The sequence below is a fragment of the Lepisosteus platostomus genome, chromosome 14 (assembly GCF_059453375.1).
Source record: "Lepisosteus platostomus isolate fLepPlt1 chromosome 14, fLepPlt1.hap1, whole genome shotgun sequence".
Lineage (NCBI taxonomy): Eukaryota > Metazoa > Chordata > Actinopteri > Semionotiformes > Lepisosteidae > Lepisosteus > Lepisosteus platostomus.
In genome coordinates this window covers 36,248,209-36,266,391 of record NC_142624.1, presented here as the reverse complement: position 1 = coordinate 36,266,391, position 18,183 = coordinate 36,248,209, and the positions used below count along the sequence as shown (strand labels likewise).

The window sequence follows — 18,183 nt, the reverse complement described above, 5'->3', positions numbered from 1 at the left end:
AGGAGAAACCTACCATGAGAGCACTTTGGATTCCCTGCACAGACTGTAGAAGCTGAGTTGAGCTTCTGAGTATTTTGTAGAGAACCGCTGTATCTTTTTTTTTCTGTTGATTTGTCACAGTGACCTCACACGGAGCTACTCAGAGCTACATTTTTTCCTGATTGGTCCCTCCCTGACTCCTGACAGCAAAAACAACAAGATCATGTCTTTTTCTTAAATCACAAAGTTTCCTAAACTTTGCAAACTTGACTTTCACAGCTGTTGTCATAGTGGGAAGTTTTACAGTTGCTGTATTGTGTAACTTATGTAATTATGCTAATTTTTATTTAAAAAATCCAGTTAATTGGAAATGAGAGTGGAACTAACCCCAATTAAGTAAAACAAAATTAACCCAATAAAATGAAGAGAAAAATCGACGTATACATTAAAAGCAAAAGTGAAAACCAATCAGCCAGTACAGATTCTCTAATGATTTGGGCAGTGAACTCTATGGTTATGGTGCAGTAAAGAAGCCTCTGTAACCCTGTGTGTGGACCTGGTCTGTGGCAAAGAAGACCTGAATCAGCACATCTCACTCAAAAGTAACTCCAAGGTTTCTCACTTCTACCAAAAGTTTGATTTCAGCTCCACTTCGTGATGCTGATGTTTGGAGCCTCACCTCACTCTTGTCACAGTTTAGCATCAGAAAGTTCTTTTACTGGACATCCATAAAGAACAACTGAAATTAACAAAGTTGCTAGTATTTGAAATACAGTAGTATTAATACAAAAAATGACTGCTATGACAGTTTGTGTGCATAGCTGTTGGGATGCTTTTGGATTGTGGAAAGTTGTGTACCGTGTGTTAGTGGAGTGAAGGTCTTCTCACTAGTCTAAGATGTGCATTAAAATCTTTAAAATGTAATGTACTGTAATTAGAAAGGATCAGCCCAAGGCCAATCTTGTGCACTTAATACAGTACCTTTAGTTCCACAAATTGAAAAACAGAAGGTAGTGTGAACTTTCTTACTTTTAATTTTGATATACTGTACAGTATCCTTTAAGCTTAGCTATTGCTTATTTTGGATGGTGAGTGAGAGGCTGCCTTTTATTCAGATGATCAAAATATTGGCTTACAGCATATGCATTATGAACTGGGTTTGTTAATTCTTCTTATTTCTGTGCCTCTGCATGATCAGCCAATCATCCAACGAAACAACTCAACCAAAAAACACTGCCTGGAAATGCTGTCAACAGCTATTGTCATGAATTGTTTAACCCTCATTAGTGTGGAAGTGTCACTGCACAGCAAACTCTTATAGATCTTGCATCCCAGTATCTGTTGAGTCTCTCTGCTCTAGCAATGAAATGAAAGTCATTTCAGCATGTTCAAGATGTAAGTACAGTATATTCTTTCTCAGGCAGCATAACAGTGACACAGATGTTTCCACTAAAAGTAGGATTATTTCTCCCTAGTCAGAGTACGTTGGTCATGCCAGGAGGGTAATGTTGACCTCCTTTGCATGTGATGAATAAAGCCAACTGCGAATGGTCCAGTCATCCAGAAAGGTAATTATAAAGGGTTCAAAAGGTAGATAGATTAAAGGTTCAGTAGCATATACTAATAGCTGTTTTGGTGTTTTTTTTTTTCAGGAAAATACGAACCAAGACTAGAAGGAGCTCTGAAAAAAAATATTTTTAAAATAGTAAGTCAATGAGTCGTTTACTTAAAAATGTACCGGTTAAAGATACTATGAGGAAATGACAATGCTTTTTGGAATAATGATACTGTAGTTGCAGCTTGTTTCATATATTGTATGGACTTCTAGGGCCCTTTAAGATTAAATGTTTTATTTGCTACCCTTACACTGACAATTCACATTTAATGTCATTAGAACCTGCATATTTTGTGAAATATAAGTTGTATTCAGGCTGGTTTTTGGTGTGAAACAAAAAAATAAAATCCTAATGTTCTTGTTTCTGTTATTAATGATGGGCTAGAAAACTGATCCACCTTTTGACAGAAAAAAATATTATTGGCAGTTTACCATCTTGTCAAAATATCTTGTTAGTGTAAAGGATTTGTGTTTATCCACAAATGCTTTGAATTGATGGTTAACGTGATATAATTGGAAAGGGAACACTAAGAGGAAACAGCAGTTAATTGTGTAAGAGCTTATAAGTGCTTTCTTCATGAAGTGGCCGTGCTTTAAATCAATTAACATGATAGATGTAAAGATCACATTGAAAAATATTCTGATACAGTTAATATATTGCTTATAATAACACCTATACAAAACAAGCACTGTATTAGTACTTTATTGTTATTCTCAAATATACATATGCTTTTTATTATAGTAAAGGTGAAAGTATGAGAATCCTGGGAATTTGTCTCAAAGAAATAACCTACTGTACTGTACCATTCTCATTATTTTTAAATGTCTTCATTGCAAAATCGTCTCATTAACATCGATTATAAAGAAGCCAAAGTGCAGGAACAATATGAAAAGAAATCATTTGAATCTCAAAACAGGTGAACAATTGAATGATAAACCTGTAGACTAATACCGAAGACACATGAGATCTGTCTCCTTAAAACAAATTGAAACAAATACTTTATTTCAACATTTCAGTTGACGTGAGTGTAGTACTAATATTTTGGAAACACTGAATGCCTTGTAATATTTGTAAAGTTTGTTTTGGAGCATGAGTGTAGCTGCATTGGAGGCTGAACTTGCACTCAGGCACTCTGAACAGTTCTGGTGATGATTTGGAGTCTCTCGGCTGTGTCACTGCAGACGAGAAATTCTCTGAGAGGCTAAATTACACATATTAGCAGTAATGTTTACCCACCAGAAAGTGTTGTGCATACTGGCAAAAAGTTTGCCATCTATCTCTCTGTAGTTCTCAATTCCCAAAGGGCAAGTGCTAATTAACATTCATCCATAATTCACAGGGACTTCAAGCTTTTGAAAACCCTGGAGGGAGCCCCTCATAAGGTATCTTTATACCCATAAGCTATGAGCCATCAACAGTGAGCCCACAGGCTGCTAAGGTTGTCTGTCACTGGTTCCTGCAAGTTGCTAGGATATGTCATTCAAAAGTTGTCTGGCAACATTCCCACATGTTCTTTAGCAAGGAGTCTGAAATTACACACTGTACTTCCAAGAAATTTTCAACATTTCTTACATACATTTTAATTTTCTATTATGATAGAAATTTTTATACAGATTGGAAAAAAGGGCAGAATTTCATTCCTGTGCCTTTGGGGCAGATATGACAACTTCATTCTAAACCTTTGAAAATTGGTAAAGGCATCCATACATATCCCTGCCCACACCACTGCAACACCTCTCCCCTGTCATTTTTATTAATAATGGATGGCCTGCAAAGGTCACTAGGCAGCCATTTGCTGAGAATCGCTTACTGTGAAATTAGGCATTTTGTAAGATTTGATGAAAAGCCACATGCTTCTGATAGCAACAGTATATGTAGCTATAAGCTACATTTAAGATTCTTTATTCTTTCTAAGGCTTGGATTATTGGGTCTCATCAGAGTTCCTCATCAATCTTACAGCACATTGTTAATCGCACCCTTGTGACAAGCTGTGCTTTCGGTCTCTCTTGAGTCTGAGAATTACTCAGTAGGTGTTTATTGGAAAAGCTGTAATCTGTAATTTACAAAGAAAAGGAATGACAGCAGGCAGAGTGGCTGGGTACTAAAAGAAGGGGTTTATAGGGTAAGTGCTAGAAGTGCCTCAGCACAATTAGGACATGTATCCTTTCTAAATCAAGAGGTTTGCAAGGAAAAATGGAAAGTGCATGCTATGGATAATATTAATTTCTTTAAGAACACCTCTGATTCCCTCTTAACTACAATAGTTTTTAAATTACTTTTTAAGCACATGTATTGGAATATGTAAATGCAGTATAGTTGTTTTGGAATATTGACTACTGATACAGAAACTGAGAAGTATACTGGTGCAGTTATTTTGTAGTTAGAATTAAATTCAGAAGTATCCAGATATAACTGTTTAAAGAGAAGCAAAAAATCAGTGAGCTTTTTTCCCTCTTACTCCTACTCCTAAGGAGTAAGAAATGGACTGCTTATCAGTGAGGCAAATTGATGGTCACTGATTTTAAAGATAGCCTGCGGGGAAAGTTGTACTGAAAACTAAGGACCTTTCAAGAGAAAAATGAGTTACTGTATGAAAATGTGAATTGAAAAGTGCTCACTGTAATTTTTACTTTATCATTATTATTCGTGCTTAAGATCATAGCTCATATATCAAATGAAACAATAAAGCAGCTGAAAATTATCTGTTAATAACTCGTTAGGTGTTCTTCTTAATCTAATCCATTAAGGCCCTTTTCTCTGTTATTGTGGCCTTACTTGAGGGGAGAGAACTTCAAGAGGCAAAATGAATGACTAATATTAAATAATCTCTTTGACATTTTTTTAGAGAACAAGCCTTAGTAGAGGAAACCACAAAAAAATCCTTTAGTCCATTTCAGCCACGTACTGTATGGCCAGCTACTGTAGCCCAGAAACAAAATATGGGTTTTAAAAAAAAACTTAAGGCCATATTATTAAATTATTAACTAATGTGTACTGCAGCAGCTGAATGCTCAAGTTCAATGAATTGAATATACAGTACCCTAGAACATATATATTTTTTTGCTTACAAATAAGACTAATTCAGTACTCAGAATGGCCGTGTCTCAGAATAGACCGCAGGCAAAGGATTTCCAGTGCCCATGCTGATAAAAGCTGTTAACTTCAAAATATACATGTAAATAGATGCTTCAAAGTAACTAAGGAGGCTCTTTATTTTTAACAAGGCAAACATCTTTAACATGCTCCGATCAGGCTAAATACTGCACATCTACTCAGTCAGAGTTTAACACGAAATGCTACACTGGACATACAGTAATAGAACAGAGAGAGCTGCAGAGTGCGAATTCTCATATGCAAATGACACAATGCTGTTTCTTGACCATATAAAGAAATTAGACTTTATGGTTATTAGAATTTGTGAGTCCAGTACCAAACTTGGATTATATGCTTGACTTTTACATCAGTGCTCAGTCCACAATCTTGATTGTGTAGCCCCAGAGAAAACGTCTATCTCTTCCACTCATTGCTCTGCTTGGTTTACTGAGCAGTTATGCTCTATGAAAGCTGCAGGTCACACATTAGAGTGCAGGTGGAGAAAAAAAGGGCCTTACTTTTCAGCAAAAGGCCTGGAAGCAGAACTGAAATACAAATAGGATGGCAAAATCCACCGTTTTTCTCCAGCCTTATTGAGAACGGTTACGGCATTCTTCAACATCTTTTTTCAGTCAATGTTACAGTGAACCAGCAAAGCTGCACTGCTTACCTGAGAAGAGCAACGTTTGTGCTATTCTGGTTATTCTTCCAGAAAAAACGGACAATATCAGAGAGGGAGCCACATTAGCATGCGAGCAGCATGTTCTCGCAGGTCATGTGATCAGAATACAGAGATGGATTCTTGGAAGTGGAGTTCCCGCTGCCCACTGCATTTTGTGGTCCTCTCTTCTGTTTCTGTCACCTTCATGCTGCCGAGTCATTCAGGACTATGGGAACTTGAAAAAGAACTGACTCTGCCTGCTTGTTCCCCCAGAAGAATCTGACTTGCCGAATTACCTAAAGAAGCCTCTCTGTTCTCATAGTCAACGGAGCATGAGACACTGTCAAGAGTGAGATGGCCACAGTGTGCTCACGGATTGCTCTGGATTTAAATGGACTCAGACACCAGCTCAATCATTCTGCTTGCGCTTTGGGCCCTACAGTGCTCATCTCCACCATATCTCGGCGATATGTTATCTGTTCTCTCCCTTCCAAGCAGCCTTCCCTGGGCTGATTCTGGTGTACCGCAGGTTGCCAACTGTTTGTGTGCTCTCGGGAAGAGACAGAGTGCATTTTGTGCCCTAAGATTCCCTGCATTAGTGCTAAAACTGTACGTGCTAAATCCCTGCAGCACCATCCCAAGGACTCGGCTCCACTGGGTGTCTAGACCAAAATGTTTTTCTCGGAACGTGTTTGCGATAATATCTAATCATCTATATACAGTATATTGTTATGTTTTATGGATTGTTAAAGTGTTTTGTGATTGCTTTTTTTAAGAGTGCTATAAAAAAATGTGTACTGCGCAACTCACACAGCTAAACTGGGGGGTCTGAAACTAAAGAATGAGAGATTCTGCAATAGATCTGCTCTCGTCATAATGTGATTCACGTTGTGGGTCTGCTGGAGGGTAGTGAACAGGGTGATCCTTTTGGAAAGAAAAACTCTGTGGTTCCCAGCACAGACATGGTGTTACAGAGAAGGTCTTGACTAGCACCAAGTGCAGTGTCTATTTTTTCAGAGAAGTGCTTCTGAGGCAGGCTGTCTTCACTGTCTCCTGGTCTCCACACTGTTTACGGTTTTGGATCTTATTGCGTTTTGCTTAGCAAGGGGCTTGCGCTGCTCTTCCAGCCTGTGCTGGCCTTGTTTTTCATGTTAGTTGGTTCATCTTTTTGCACGCAGGCATGCCAGTTTCATTTGTGTGGGGTAAACTGCACGGGAAAGGGGCATCTGCTAAGGGCAAAATAGAAGCAAACTGTGAGGACATCACAGGTTTGGGGTTGGGTCCCAATTTCTCTAGTGAACAGCACAGTACTCAAAGGTCTTTGTGACTGCAGACATCTGTTTACTCCAGCCCAGGAAGCAGAGACGTTCACAAAGAAACAGTTGAAAGGTTCAGTTGGTCAGATCAGATGTAATAACACCCCCATTTGTAAGAGTAATAATATTGTCTGTACTATTCTGTTGTAATAACTATCCAGCTGGGTAAAATCAGACCTAGCTTTCTCTGTTTTGTGCCACATCCCCTTCTTAAGACCGACTTTTAGTTGCTTAGGTCGGTGTCAGGGATTTGTTATTGGAATACAGAAACTCTTATTGGGAACTGAGATCACATTGGCTTTTTGTATATTTATTATTTCAACCAAATCGTTTACTGAACCCTTTTGCATTTCTCTAAGAGTTTTTTTTTAAACAAGCCTTGTTTGTATTTTTTTTATCTGATGGTGTTGTCCATGGTAAACGGCATATTTGCATGTCCCTGACCCCCTTTTTGATTGGACCGTAGAGTATGGGGAATGGTGTTTTGACTTCATACCATGGCATTATAAATGTCACAGATAAGGATATGGGACACTAATGGGAGAGGAGAGGTACCCAGTTGAGGTCCATATTTTCCTTAGTGGGCTTCATGTTCATTTTTTGGGGGAGTTAGGGTAAGAATGGGGGGTTGAGGCAGTGTTTGTACCCTGTTGCAAAGAAAGATTAAAGCTTTCATTCCTGTCATTATTATGTTGGCTCTCCATTTCTCTTAGCAGTTGCTGTGCATAAATTTGTTTATGATATTATTCCTATTTTAATTTGGTGTCTAAAAACCACTATGAATGTTTCTATGTTGTGAACTTACGTCTCCTACCAAGCAGGCAAGCTGTTTTTATTTCTTACAATGGAAAACAATGGATGTTGCCCATGATACAGGTGCCTCACTTGAAACAAAAAGATGTCTGTAGATTTGATATTAACTATTTCTATTTGGTAGTCTCTTCTTCTGCATTGAACAAATGAAAGGGGGATTTCACTGTATATTAAAGAGTGTTTAAATACTGTATCTATAATGGGGTCAGGAGATGAGGAACTAGGGAGACCAGCATATTTAAACATCAGCATTTCAGGTAAACACTTCTTTTGTCCCAGTTAATGCCACTGTGACACTAAATCATACTGTATACTTGACAGGTCAAAGTTGAAGGAGATAAATGCCCAGTCTCAGGTACATACAGTGTAGCACTGAGAAATTGAATGTCCTATCTTTCTGTGTTAAATGCTTAAAACCTCAGCTGAGTAATTTACTTTGGTTTCCAGAACAGACAGTATTTTTATTTTCAAAGCTCTTTTTCTCTGTGGTATGCTTTCCATGCCACTCTCTGCAAATTTTAACAGATACATTCTCCCATAATTGGTGCCATTATAATACCACACTATTACAGAATGAGAGAATTCAGATGCAGATTCCAGAAAAAAATGATTTTCTTGATTTTAACCATGATGTGGTTCACAACCACCTGCATCCTATGAAATGCAAAGGCTGCATTTAAAATAATTCTTTAATTTCTGCCGTTAAGTATGCCCTGTGCATAACTTTTGTCTTCGCAAAATTCCTGAACTGGAGATAAAGGTGACTTTTCCAAAGCTGCTCAACAGCTCACCTTAAAGAAAATAATAAGATTTCCAACTTAGAGAAGATACAGAGTATGTTATACATACAGTAGATCTAGGCAGAGATTTTACTTTACTGGATGTCAGCCCAGTACCAGCTTTCAGACACTGCAGCAATATGCACAGTTCAAATACTGGTGCCATTAGGTAGGGGGCATTACTGTCTGATGCTGAATAGATACACTTCGTAGTTTTATTTTAAATTTTATAGTCCAGAAATGCAGTTGAATCATGAAAAGTGTGAGGTTTCTGCAAACTTTTTACTTACCTACAGCAATCTTTCTCCAGCACAGACAAGTGCACCAGAGGCTTCTGTATCACTTCCCATGGTGAAAGATGCACTTCAGGACATAACACAGGGTAAACCACCTGGTACATGATGTCTTTCCTTCTGAACTTTATCTGATTTGTTGGCTTCAGTTAGGCCCCCTTCACCTTGAGATGATACATTTTGCCCTTGAGAAAGGTTTGTTTCAAGGCAATGTTAATGTTATATCCCTATCATTGGAGAAAGCAAAGATTGCACACTACATGCAAACTATAGTCTTTGCTTCTGTGCCTTGCTTAAGGTGATCAGGTTTATGCTAAAGTGCCATTATGTCAATTGGAAGACTTTTTGGCCAAATCAGTGCATTGTATTCAGACGGGGTTTATCAAAGGGGGCATCTAGTAATGTTCATGCAAACAGTGCTTCACCCTGCGCTGTTTATTGGTTCACTAGAAGGGTTTTGACCAGCACAAGAGGGAATATTTACGGAAAAGGTTAGTTTTACATCATATGGGTTTGAGACCAGGTTTCACTGATAAGGTTAAAACTTCATGTGCCAGCCCTTCATGAGCAATAGCATTATCAAATGTGCATGTTTCTAGAGGAACTTCTCAGGGATGTCCATTTTCATCTTTGAACCAATAGATCAAGCCAGTTTATGACCTTTTCCCCTGTTTTCTTAGGAATACCCAGAACTAAATGTGTCAGCGATATATTAAATGGTATATTATGCGCAGACAATACCCCAAAATCTTTGGCCTTTTTGATTATTTGAGGGCTCTATCAGTGCATAGAATCAGTTTCCCCAAGTCCTCACTACTGCCATTAAAATTAGCAATGGAGAAAAAACTGGTCTGGTTGTGTCTGATCGACTTGCCAAACACTTCAGCGACCCCATATTAGGTGGTGTTAGGCTGGTCACCAGCCCAGTAGGCATGAAGAACAAAAAGGAATCAGAAACCAGTAAAATTGGAGAAATCCAGGACCGGGGACTTTAGGCGAGCAAAAGTTCAAGAAACTAGGAGACAGATTAAGTGTAAAGCATCAAAAACATGATCCAAAAATCAAGGTCAAGAGACAGACCAAAATCCAGCAAGAAGTCCGGGGCAGATACAGCAAAGGATGAAGAGAAGAGCTCAAGAATTTAAAAACAATACTGAGCAAGGTTTGGAGCCAGAGCAGGGTTTAAGTAGGCTTGGGGAGGGGAGTGTGGTGATGTAATGACACTAGGCAAACCGGGATTGGCTAATGTCTGTTTGATCTACGCCTGTTCTGAATGGAAGAGCTAGGCACCAGAGGTTGAGGTGCCCTCTGGTGGCAGGATGCTGGAACTGTAACAGGTGGCTCTGCACCCCCCACCCATCACACCTCATTAGATGATATGCTGAGTGACGTGATTGGTACTGTTTGGAGCTGTCCTGCTGGGGGGAAGGGAAAGCTGGGAATGTTGGAAAAGACACCACTGCTGATCAGGTGGGGTGGGGTAAGATGTTGTTTTGCTTTTTTCCTATTTTGGTATTTTTAAACAGATTAGAAATAAGAAAAAAATCACTTAATTTACACCGGTATTTAAATAAGCTTGAAACCAATTGAAGAAATGCCACGATGAGGCACACAGTATTGACTGCTTCCCTACAAATGCTACAATATCTGTACCATTCCAGCTATTAAACTGGGAGGTGATAAAGATTTTTATAGCATAGTATCACTCCATCTGCTGTTCAGCAATAATATTTTATAGAAAATACAAGTCAATTCACGTGCATGGAAAAGGTTCATGAGAAAATACCTCCATTTAACTCTGTGGTCACAGGTAAGGGAACACTTTAAAATGATGAATTTATTCAGGAATCATAATTCGAAATAAATAATGCACATAACCTGATACAACCGCAAAAGGCCACAACAAAACAATGACAAAAACACAATCACTACACACTGTTCAACAGTGAACAAATAGTTTAGTGACTTTCTTTTTCTTTTCACCCTCTGTGTGATATAATCATACTTAGTGCGACTCGGTGACTAATAGTTGAATCCGCAAATCAAGCAATTACTGTATTTCTTGTGCGATATACAGTATAGAATTGAAGATAAAAAGTGACCACATAACTCAAACACTCCTGTACTGGAGTTCAATATTGCAAACCTGTTTTTTTTTCTCATTCCTAAAAACGCAATGCACTCCAAAACCGTGGTCTGCAATAAGGAATTGCACAGCCTACTGAACGTAGCATCCCAGCACTGCGTTTTCAGATTTGTTTGCTCTATGTGGATTTCTACAGTGAATGCAAGAGTGGGCAGTGCACCAATCGCATTTTGCGTGGAGGTGGGGTGCTCGCTGTGCAGTCTTCGACGTTATGTTACACACACACCGTGGCAGAGCTGCAGGGACTGTCAGAAGTGAACTCAGCCCATTAAACTACAAACATCGCCCCTATACAGTCAACTAAGTGAAAGGAAGCAAGACTTTAAAGCAAAGGGGATAATCAACACAGCCGAGGAGGTGCTGCCCAGTCATTCCAACATCAAACGTGGTGATGCTCTTTCCCTAGAGTGGTTTTTTCCTGTCTGGAGCTGCGGTTTTCTTAGTTCAAAGTGCTGAAAGATGAACCAAACTGCCACCGTCTCCCATCATGTTAAATGTCAGCCCTCTAAGGCAATTAAGGTAAGGGTTTTCTAGTTACTGCGGGCGCTTAGATTTATTAGAATGAAGATTTATTTAATAAAACCTCACATTCCGAACTAAATGAAAATACACTACATCGCAATCTCATGCAAAAGTTTTTATTTTTGTCGTGGCGAAATTCTGTCCAAAGTTTAAAGTATTGTCCTTTAAAAGGACAATAGATTTTCCGGCTTTGAAGTACGAGTCTATTAGAAGCAATCATACATTAAACTGGCGTCTGGCAAATTAGCCATTACTCACATGTTCAATATTGTGGAAAACTGACTTAAGGATATTAATGTGCCCTTTAAATTCACAACAAAGGGAAAATAAAAGTCTTTTAAATCTCCCTTTGGTTTTTTTTTTCTGTATTGATGCAGTGCACTAACTTTGAGCAACAACAAATGCAGTACTACGGGAGAGATTTACATTTCAGGCACGTTCAGATTGTGATGTGTTCCAATAACTTTGTTTAAACGACACGTTTCATTCAGTTTTCACCTGAATACCGGTTTCTAGTTCTCAGTATTATCTGGCGGAGTGGGTCGTTCCGTAGCTTAAGAACAAGGAAAGCGAGTCGGTACAGTATTCTATTGATAAACCGGCATCATCGCGCAAGATTGAATTACAGTACCTGTGCGCACCCACTCCTCTCTTGTTTCTTCTTGCTCGACATGTGGGTTTGCAAGACGTCGTTGATGATAACTCTGCGTGTGTCGATCATGTGAAGCATTATGTCTACTGTACAGTGCCCCGAGAATTTCAAAAATTACTTCGTGCACTGTTAGTAGCAGCATTTTAGCGTTGTTAGCATACAGTGCACAGACATTTGCTCTTTTTTTTAAAAAAGAGAATTGTACCGGAGTGTGCAAGCATCCTGCCGTGATTTTTTTCCAAGACACATTATTGACAAAAATGCTTAGAATTTGCTGTGTGTATAGAGATGTTAGAATGTCTTTTGAAGCTTACCGTACTGAAGGGCAGCAGCCCTGTTTTTACCTATACACATGCAGCGCTGCTTTTTTAAGTCTCTTTCATTATTTGATTTCATGCATGGCATGTCCGTAATTTTATTCTAACTTTTCCCCCCCGATTTTGAAAACCGTGTCTATGAAGTGCCATATTTTGGAATGGAGTAGCGTTGCTGTTCATGTATTACTCCGGAAAAGCAAAGTGATAAACTACCTTATTTGAAGATCGTACATATCCAATATACTGTATCTATTTTTGTTATGCTATAAAGGAATTGTAGGTTGACATGTTTACAGATGCTTCTTTAAGTGCATAACTCATGCCTGGATTTATCTCTGCAGCCTCCCTAAACACCCCACCTCCTTACCCACCCCCTCAAAAAAAATCCCACTTTAATGTCAGCATCCCTTTCAATAAATTATTGTTTGACATCCATGGAACTAGTAAATAAACCTAGGAGATATCAACCTTTGCAATGGCTGGTCTGTGCTGCATGAGTGAGAGATTGACTAAATATTATGTGCATGGCTCCCAGTTGTGATTTTGCAAGGGAATGTTAAACGCTATTTGTGCTTGAAACTGGAGCTATTGATTATTTTCATTCAATTGGAAATGGCAGTGTACAGTAGGTGGAGACTAGGTCATACCAGTCTTCATATGTAAAACTACTGTACAGTATACAGTACAGTATATACTGTAGGTCTGTATGTATTATGAACTTTAGATAAGTTGGATGAGTTGCACATACAGCAGCTGAAGTAATGTGTAAGACATGATAGACTGGTCAGTTTCCCCTGCAAGAATGAACATCCTACTCGTATTCATATTCACATATTGTGTACTAATGCAGTTACACATTTTAGTTCAGTGTTCTACAGTACATGTGGCAGTCGTTCTGTGGAAAACTTAGTTAATATAAAATTGGAATTATTCTCGTTGCTCCTACATGAAGGTCTCTTCATAACTGTTCTTCTCCTGAGGGGCAAGCACGCACGTGAATGCTAGGAATGAGAGATCATCATGCGGCCAGATGATCTCAGGAAAGCTGCTTGTTCTGTCCGTTCCGAGTCACTCCCCCTGCTGGGAAAGAGTGTGCATAGCATTGTACTGAAGCACCTCGTCAACACAAGAGAGACTGCGAGTACAGAGACGGTGATTTACAATATATTGGGAATTTGAGCTGATACATTAATGTCTAATCTTTAAACTCATTTTTTTGGTGATGTTAAGCACTTGTATGATCCAGTTTTGAGGAAAAACATATTTCTTTGAATGGGAATTGTTGCAGTCAAACTTCCTTTGTGAAAGGTGTTATTTCCACAGTCCATTGGGTTACACCTTGGAAAGTGCGCTTTTTGAATCGGTGTATTCTTGAAAGACAAAATGCAAAACTCTGCATCCGCATTCTCGTGCATTCCTGTCATTCAATTCATCACGGTTCACATGGGCCTATACTGTACATCGTGTGTCCATCTCCTTTGACTTGACTTTAATGGCACTTCATTTCCAAAGATGTAATTCCTAATAAGCAAGTTTTTTAGAAATTGTTCTTTGTGTATTAAAAATAAAATCAAAGATTTAGTTTGTTGTTAGATCCTATGTAAAGTAGTACTGTATATGCAGTAAATATATAAGACACTTAGTGTATTATGTTTGAACCATTGTACGTCTCTATGCAAATTATTTAAGAATACAAATTTCATCTTGCCCGTTGTAGTTTTATAATCCAGGTGGGGTTTAATTTCTTCCATCTTTTACAACAGGCCTGCTTTACCCTGGAATTGTTAGGAATCTGTACACCTTGTGTATAATAAGTAGGGGAGCCACTTTACGATGCAAAGTTAAGCAATTGTTTATCTCATCCTGTCTCTCTTGTTTCATGAATTTGTTCTGCGCTGCGATTGAGTGGAGGAATGTGTGAAACGGAAGGTCTCTGTTTGAAAGCCAGCTGACATCAGTGACATTAATGCCGTTTGAAGCTTTTTTTTAAATCTTCAGATCTTTTGCACTGTGTTTGATGTCAAACTTTGCGTTTGATGCTCATTCGATTCTCTTTTATCTGTTAGCAAAATTTAGGCTTATCTAGCACATTATTACTAGCAGCAGTAATAATAATGAGAAATGTTTTTTTTTCTTCAGGTTTTGATTCATTCGTTCTCATCTTCATCTTTATAGCATCTCATTGTCATCTTTGTCACTTGGGTATAATAAATACCTTCCATATGCAGTATTCACTTGCAGGAGTATTGTTCCATTGTCATGATTTTGAAACGGAAATTAAGAATAAAATTCAGAATGCTTTGGCTTAGCTTGAATGGCTTGAATAGTTTTATCTCCACACTACAGTATATCACTGACCTGTATGACTTTGGACTTAGTTTTTCAAGCTAGACTCTGGACACTGGGAATAAGCCCCCCCCCCCCCCCAGATCCTGCAAATCAGACCACACTTTCTAACTGCCACAACTCAGTTTTATGCACTAACATTCAATTCTGTTTATTTTACTGTAATATATTTCCTATACCTCTCGAATGTTTTTCGCCATTGTTCTGTATTGTAATGTGTCTGGTGATGATATCATAAAAGGTCCCACACACAATTTATCTTACAGTATCATTTATAATCATCACAAATGATTACAATCTGTCATTATCACGAGGCATCAGAACATGTCTGAATGCTCTTGCATTTTCCAGGCACTTGAAAATCACATTTATCACTAAAATTGTTTCTGCACACGAAAATACTACAGTTTCTCTTTCTATTTACTCAATATTGCAGTCTATTGTTATACAGTAAATGTAATTGAATGGCTCAGAGTAGTTAATTACTTGCATAACATTTCATTATATGGTGACTGAGGTGCTGGTACAGTGAAGTGATGAAAAGTCTTTTTATTGAAGTGTAATTATATGGATAAAACAGTGATGAATCTGTTCGTCCTTTACAAGAAATGTACCACTTTTAACCAGAAAGAAAAATGATTGTGTCAGGGCTCTTCTGTTACAAACGATCACTCACTTCTTCCTTTACTGCGCATCATTAATTTACAAAATAATGTAAGCATTGGTCTGTTTTCATTTTTTTTTCTTGATTGTGCTCAATATTTTTTTTATTTTTGTTTAGCTCACATATTGTCAAAAATTTTAAAAAATGGAAATAAACATTTTTTTTTATTTTACACTTGCGTTTGGTACTCAATACTGTCTGCTTAAGTGATTTTAACAAATACTATTTTAAAATATATTAGTACAATTATTTTCATGTGAAATTGATCACGTTCCTTTCAATTCATGTGTTGGTCTGAACTTCATAGATGGTAAATGATATCTAAAGCTTTTGCGTTGTGCTTTTTCTGAGCGATTGTGCAGGTTCCCTTACAGTCTGTAGATCATTATCAAAAGGTCAATGCGATTAGCCTGCCATGTATAAAGTAATGTTTGTTTCTGATTCCAGTGATTACTCAGAGATGAACAGAAATGGGACTCAGGAGGAACAAGCATTATCGGTGATCCACTACAAGATTTGATTCCAGTCTTGATTTTGGAATTCAGTGCGTGTGCTGTGATCTAAATGAGGTTTTGAGAATAAAATACCAACACCTACTGTACAGGCATGCAATGTTTTTAATTTGAATTGTAGAGATCACACATTTCCAGAAAAAAGCAGGTGACTTTTTCCAGGCCAGGTAATCCTAATACAAAGCAGAAAATGTACAGTATCCACATTCTTTATTGTACTATTAAAGAATAAATTCTTAGAATTTCCACACAAATTCCACAAATTGAGTCAATTTAAAATACAATTGTATTATTCTTCCAGTATTGTAGGGTAAGGAATCATCTTAGTCTGGTACAGTATGTGAATGTTAAATGTTAGAATAACAGACAGTCAATCCGTCTAGCTATTATGTGTCTGAACCTGTTCTTTTAGGGTTTTGTTGTGGAGTGCAACTTCTCTAATGAAAATGTTGCCAGTTTTTGACAAGTACAGGAACTTACATAATTTGAATCAGTAGCTTCTGCTTTGTTTTGAGCGTTTGTAGGAGTATCAAGGCTTAATTTCATACAGATTTGGTCGTATGAAATTAATTAAATCTTTATTTGCAGTTGGTGTGCTAGCTAATGGAATATTTCTACTGGGGAAAAGCTAACTTTCAGCTATGAACAAAACTACAGAAAGTGAAAAGTGTGTAGTTCAAGAATCAGGATAGAATTTAAGCACTTATGGTAAATAACAAATACTGTACCTTTGGAAATGCAAAAACTATTTTTGGGCTAGTATTTCTTGTACATATTTAATGAGAGATATGTGTGTGGTTAATTAAAAGGTCTTAAGCCAGAATTTACAGAAACTGCTGTCCATGATTCTGTGCCTGTTATTACAGTTTTAGGGAAACAGGTAGCATAATTATCTTTTTGTGACCCACAACGTTCTTCTGTAAGCCAAAACCAGTTTGTTTCCATACTTTTATTACATTTTCAGAGATGTATATACAATCATAATGAGTATATTTGCTTTTTCACTCCATTAGTAAAATGTTCACAAGAACTGTCACGTCAGGTGTGGTGTAAATTGAACCTATGCAATTTCAGCTAAAAAATACTCAACACTTCAGTTTTAAATTACATAACTGTGTAGCACATAACATTAAATTATTAACCTTAAAATGAATAGCTAAACACTGCATGCAAAATCTTTCTGCTGTCTAAATTTTGTTGACTACAAAATGTTAAAAACAACATTTGCTATGAAAGAATCAGTTTAGTTATTTGTTGTTATTTTGCTGGGAAAAATAACACGTTTTGTCAAAACCGCTACTGCTCAACAGGATAAATTAACAGCTTGAACAAGAGAAACATCTTAAAAAGTATTTTGTAACACTTTGTATGTTTGTCAGAATTTTACAAGAAGCATTTTTAACTGCCGGTTATTTTTATCCCCGTTCAATTTGTTTCTAAAGAAACAAAGAGGGAACTTTAATAAATCTAGTAAGTCTCATAAAACATATTATAAAAAGAGTACATTTGCACAATGATGTACAAGTAGATCTTATCTGAGACACACAAATATAATGAAATATTTTCTAGCTAATTTAATTATGCTTAAATGAATGAAAAATTACAGAAAAGGGCTACATGGGGACATTGTTTCGGAACAATTGTTTTCACTTTAGCCTTTCATCATACATGTTAACTGTGACTTCAGACCTCATTTGTAGAATACAAGGAGCACCCATAGTTCTGCATTAAAAATGATTGTGTAATACAAGTACAATAACAATGACATTTCTTTGAATGTCTCATAACAATGTAAGAATTTATCTTTAATTTGGATCTTTTAGTCATTGTAACACTACTGAACACAGAAAGCGCTTCATTGTGTTGCTGTCATATTGAACTAATCTTGTTAAATAATGATCAAATACATGATAATTACTGTAGAACAACCGCAAAGTACAAATAATGGCATCTATTTTACACAGTATATGCATTCTGTCACAATTGCAACTGTTTGTCCTATAATGAACCACATTGGTTGCAATGATGTTGTAGTGTAGTCAGATACCAAGGATTGGTATTGCTGAGGATTTATATAAGGATTTTTTTCCAACATCACTTATAGAACCTTGTATCACTGTGTTAGGTCAGCCTGACATAAAAAAACTTTAATGTGTATATCATTGACAATATATAAAAATGAAGCTTACTGTATGTCAGACAAAAGATACTTTTCATGCTCACCAGTCACGTAACATTTACATAAATTTATATAATTTACAGTATACAGTATATGTTGAAATGGTATATTATCTAAGGTTGCCAGATGTACAAAAACAAAACAAACATAAAATATGGACCAGACACAAGCTAAATACAGTATGTCCTTGATGTGGACTTTTTAAGTCCTAAATGCCCCTTGCTCCTACAGTATAAAACTTTTACACCCTTATCAGCACTGGGTTTGTCATTTACAGTTTTTATTGGATGCTGG

At 37.3% G+C, this 18,183-nt stretch overlaps 1 protein-coding gene across 1 annotated transcript in view; it reads left to right on the top strand.

The window, feature by feature from the left end:
• Positions 1 to 10,856: 10,856 nt before the first annotated feature.
• dpp10 (dipeptidyl-peptidase 10 (non-functional)) overlaps positions 10,857 to 18,183 on the top strand; it is a 218,702-nt gene continuing 211,375 nt past the window's right edge. The window contains exon 1 of the mRNA XM_088606022.1: positions 10,857 to 11,216. Coding sequence (XP_088462148.1) covers positions 11,157 to 11,216 — 60 coding nt within the window. The 5' untranslated portion in view covers positions 10,857 to 11,156. The remainder of the gene's footprint in view (positions 11,217 to 18,183) is intronic.